The 4,138-nt window shown below is 39.6% G+C and overlaps 1 protein-coding gene across 1 annotated transcript in view; it reads right to left on the bottom strand.

The window, feature by feature from the left end:
* Positions 1-225: 225 nt before the first annotated feature.
* Positions 226-4,138, bottom strand: part of CHSY3 (chondroitin sulfate synthase 3) — a 157,189-nt gene continuing 153,276 nt past the window's right edge. Inside the window, exon 3 of the mRNA XM_009648860.2 lies at positions 226-1,791. Within this exon, the coding sequence (XP_009647155.1) occupies positions 226-1,791 (1,566 nt within the window). The remainder of the gene's footprint in view (positions 1,792-4,138) is intronic.

Below are 4,138 nucleotides of genomic sequence, written 5' to 3'. Positions count from 1 at the left end.
TTGCTGTGACTTGGCTGAATTTCAAATAAAGTAACTATGAAGGAATTCACCTCACTAGTTCAGTAGGTATAAGAAACATCAGTGAACAGCAGCCTCATGCCATTTGAGGTCAACAGTCTTTGGAAGACAATGAGGAGGGAGTTTAAAACTACGACAGCAAAATCAAATAATAACAATAACAATAATGAGGTAAACTCCCCTAAAAAGGCCAAATAGGCTGAGATGTCAGGAGAGAGTTCGATTGTACCTGACACCCAAATGTTTCTGTAGCCAGAGTTCAGCGAGCTGCATGGTAGAGGCAAGCGTGCTTGCTTTGGAGCCCAAGCACATTTTATATTGTTTCGGATCTAAATTGGGGTCACACTGAACTGGATGAAAAATATGGACAACGCCTACTTCTTGACTTCTGAAAGCCTTTAAGCCAGATGTTATCACTTTTGTAAAGAGGTCTACATCCTCAAGTCCCCAGCCTTGAATTGAGGTATCAAATCCACCAGCAGTAAGTAGATCACTTTTGTAAATACAGGTAATTCCAAATCCATACTCCCTCCAAAATCCAGTTCTTTTTGTGAAAACAAAACTACTGTCAGCTGGAGGGTTGCCTCCATATATTACTTTTGGATCATACTGGCTAAAGATGATAGGGTAGTAAACCTGTTCTCCCTGAATAGTGTTATCTCTGCATCGCTGGAGGAAGTCTGGTGTGAATACCAGATCAACATCACAGAACAGCAGCAAAGTGCCATTGTCAAATCGAGATGAGGCCATTTCAAGACCTAAACCTCTAGAAAACTTTCCTGCCATCGGAATCAGGGTCAGATCTGCCTCAGGATACTTAATGCTGTATTCTTTCATTAGCTCTATGTGTTTGCTGGAGTCTTGGCCCGACTCAGAACTGAAGAGAATTATTGCCAACTTTACGTTCTGCCTGGGAATCAGACAGGTCTTCTCAAAGTTATCCATAAATCTTGAGAAAATGTCAAATCTTCCCGTGAGAGGGACAAGAATATGTATTTTCTTGTCACTGCGTCCCCCAATGTCTTTGGTGCCTCGGAATGATGAGGAAAAAATTTTTAAAGAATTTGAAAGAAAAGAGAAAGATTGGGTGTCAGTGTTGGTATCCTCCAGCAGGCTTCTTACGTCCAGCTCCTCTGCTTCTTTAAAGAAAGGTTTGCTAAACAATTGCTGAAGGTAAGCATGGCGTCTCACTGGAACTGTAACTTTCCTTCCTTTGTGCCTTTTGTACAAAAGCAGTAAATCCAGGATGTACTCCACTCCATGCAGAGGGTCCACTCTGCGGTACCCATACTGTATTTCCTTGAAATCAATGAGCCTTCCTCTAGATCTAGAGTTCTCATTTATCATTTCCATGACTTGCATCACGGTGTCATCCAGCGCAGCCCGCAGGACGTTGCTCAGGCTCTGCCGAGGTGGCTGGTTCTCCACCATTGAATAAAGAAATTTTCTGGTCAGGAACTCCCACTCAATGACTTCATCCCTCTCACGTGGCTGGAAATGATTGAAAGATGGCATAACCCCCAGTTGCTGATCTTCCTTATTTACTTCACTGTTACTGAGCTTGCTCATCAGGGCACTTTCTCTATGGAGCTGGATGGTCCGATACCGCAGATCGGAAATTTTGCGGCTCAGTATGTAATTGTGCAGCCTGTATTGGTAGGCTGGTCTTTTATTTGGATGTAGTGTTATGGCTGTGTGAATCTTGCTGTTGTGAAGATCCTGAATGTAACCCTTGCGGTTGTGTTCATAGTTTTCATGGAACAATTGCTGCATCTGGAAAGAGAGAGAGAGAGGAAAAAGAAAGACATTAAGTGGAAGCGCTTCTACCCACAAAAGGACCCACATTGGTACTGTTGATACCAATTCTTACAGATCATGGCTATTTCTAAGCAAAGAACTTTAAATTATTCAGTAGGAATTATTTACTGTTTTGGTTTCAGTTTCAGTACTGTTCACAGTAAGAAAATATTGTCCTCTAACTAAATAGAAGGGCAGGTATCTTGGGTTTATCTTTACCTCATCTAACTGCAAAACTGAACAAAACACTTAACTGAAGGTCTGTAGGTAGTATTTCTTGGTTCCTAGGTGCAGGCTGAATGCTGCTATGCATGAAACATTAAGTCTTCCCCCACATCTAAACCCTTATTAGCACAGATCCTTACTGCAAGGTTAGCAATGCTGATAATGTTTTTTAAGAGAACCTTGTATTTATGTCTGTGGAGCACAAAGCTGCTTGTATTTCCTACAGACATACGCAAATGGATAGAGCTACTTAACATTTAAAAACTGAATGGAATTCATTTCAACAAAACCATTTTCCTTCCATGTGGACAAAGAATTCAATGACTGAAATATAACCCTTGGAATGTGTGTGTTGGCAGGGATACATACAACAGCTGCATGAATTAAGCTATAGATCATGCTAGTATAGCTCATCCTGAGTAATTTCCAATGTACTTCTGTGGCAAGAAAAGACTTCTGTCAAATTAGTAACTGTAATATCTTCTAAATAGTTTAGAGATGCATTTTATGGCTGAAGCACAGGTCTAGGATTTAAAGTATCTGGCCTTTATACCCTTCTGTGCTAACAGCTAAACTATGAGCAAATCATAAAACTTCCTCTGACTCAGTTTCCGCCCTAAAAGAAAACGTAGCTCATTATTAATGTGATGAATATTTATTCTTAAATGGAAAGGTATATGGAGAGTAACATATTAATGTCATAAATACCTTTAAGACCCCCGCTCTTTGCTAAGTTAATACCTATGAACTCCAGAGAAACAGAATTATTTCCCATGAGTAGCAGATAAAGAAGAGCCTGCTTTTTCTTCATCTGCAAACAGAGTGGTCTGTAATTAATACATGAGGAAAATGTGCTAATTAGATAGAAAATGTTATTCAAGGAGGTCTTGTAAGCTTGAGCGATAATCAGATTTTGAGTTGGGTATTGAAGTTTGTCTTTTATACACTAAGGAAATTAAGAGAGGTGAGGTCTGACGACTGTCGCAGACTAAAACATTTAGCTCATTTTACTGCAATTCCTTCCAGAACGGAGGTTTTGCTACTAGAAGTAATATTAAGCATAGGGCAATAAATGTAAAATAACTCCTAACAAAGCTAAGAACCATGACAATAATTTAAAATCCATTAGCATGTACGAGAAACACATTGCCATATTTAGAAAAACAGAATTTTAATACCAAATTTCCAGAATTTCCCTCCCACCCAATTCAGATCCCAAATGACTCTGCTTGAGGAAACATAGCTACTGCTATTAGTCAAGTCAGCATTTTTGAGGCTACACTCATACAAATGGAAAAAAGCAAAAGCATAATTCTGAGAACTACTTTAAGCTATCTTAAATTTGCCTTTAATAAAACAGATATGCCTATTATATTAAAGTGAGTGTGTGTGTGAAAAAACATATGTAGCCATAAAATGACTCAAAACCTTCTTACTCACAGAACTCCTACCTAATGCTGTCAGAGCACATTTGTTCTGTCTTGGGAGGCAGGTATTTTGCTTGTTACGTGAGATGAAATGAACCAGGGACATGAGGGTTTGGGCGATTTCCTTGCTACCACAGAGAACAGGAACCGCCACCATCAGTACTGAGTCAGCATTTAACCATCAATGCTGGTAAAATTGAAGTATGGCTTCCCTGAGGACAAGAGATGGACACTGGCAGGACAGGCAGATTAGAGATTAGTAATTAATTAGCAAAAAGTGACTGGGAAAGGGCTGGGTGAGGGGTTATTTGCTCTTTGGAAGAATCATTTTCCCTTCTCCCTTGGCAATTTACATTTTGAATAATGAAAAAAGAACAGCTGATAAGGTGAGATTTCTATCTCTCCAGTTATAAGTCATGGTCCCTTCCTGGCCACTTCTATTTAAAGCTGACTACTGTGTGCTCTGCAAAATGACTGTGCTTTTGTATTCTCCACTTCTCCTGGAAAAAGTCGAATCCATGATTTTCACATTTAGAATTTCACATTAAAATCCCGTTACAGGAAAATAAAGAAAAAGAGAATGTATAACATTGAAAACAAAAGAAAGAAGGGGAGGCTGTTTGGTTGCTGAATGGTATCAGCATCCTCCCCCACCACCCTGACACTCCACT

Source organism: Egretta garzetta, unplaced genomic scaffold, assembly GCF_000687185.1.
Source record: "Egretta garzetta isolate BGI_Z169 unplaced genomic scaffold, ASM68718v1 scaffold281, whole genome shotgun sequence".
NCBI classification, from domain to species: domain Eukaryota; kingdom Metazoa; phylum Chordata; class Aves; order Pelecaniformes; family Ardeidae; genus Egretta; species Egretta garzetta.
Note: the sequence above shows the minus strand (reverse complement) of the source record. Positions and strands in the feature narration are given on the sequence as shown.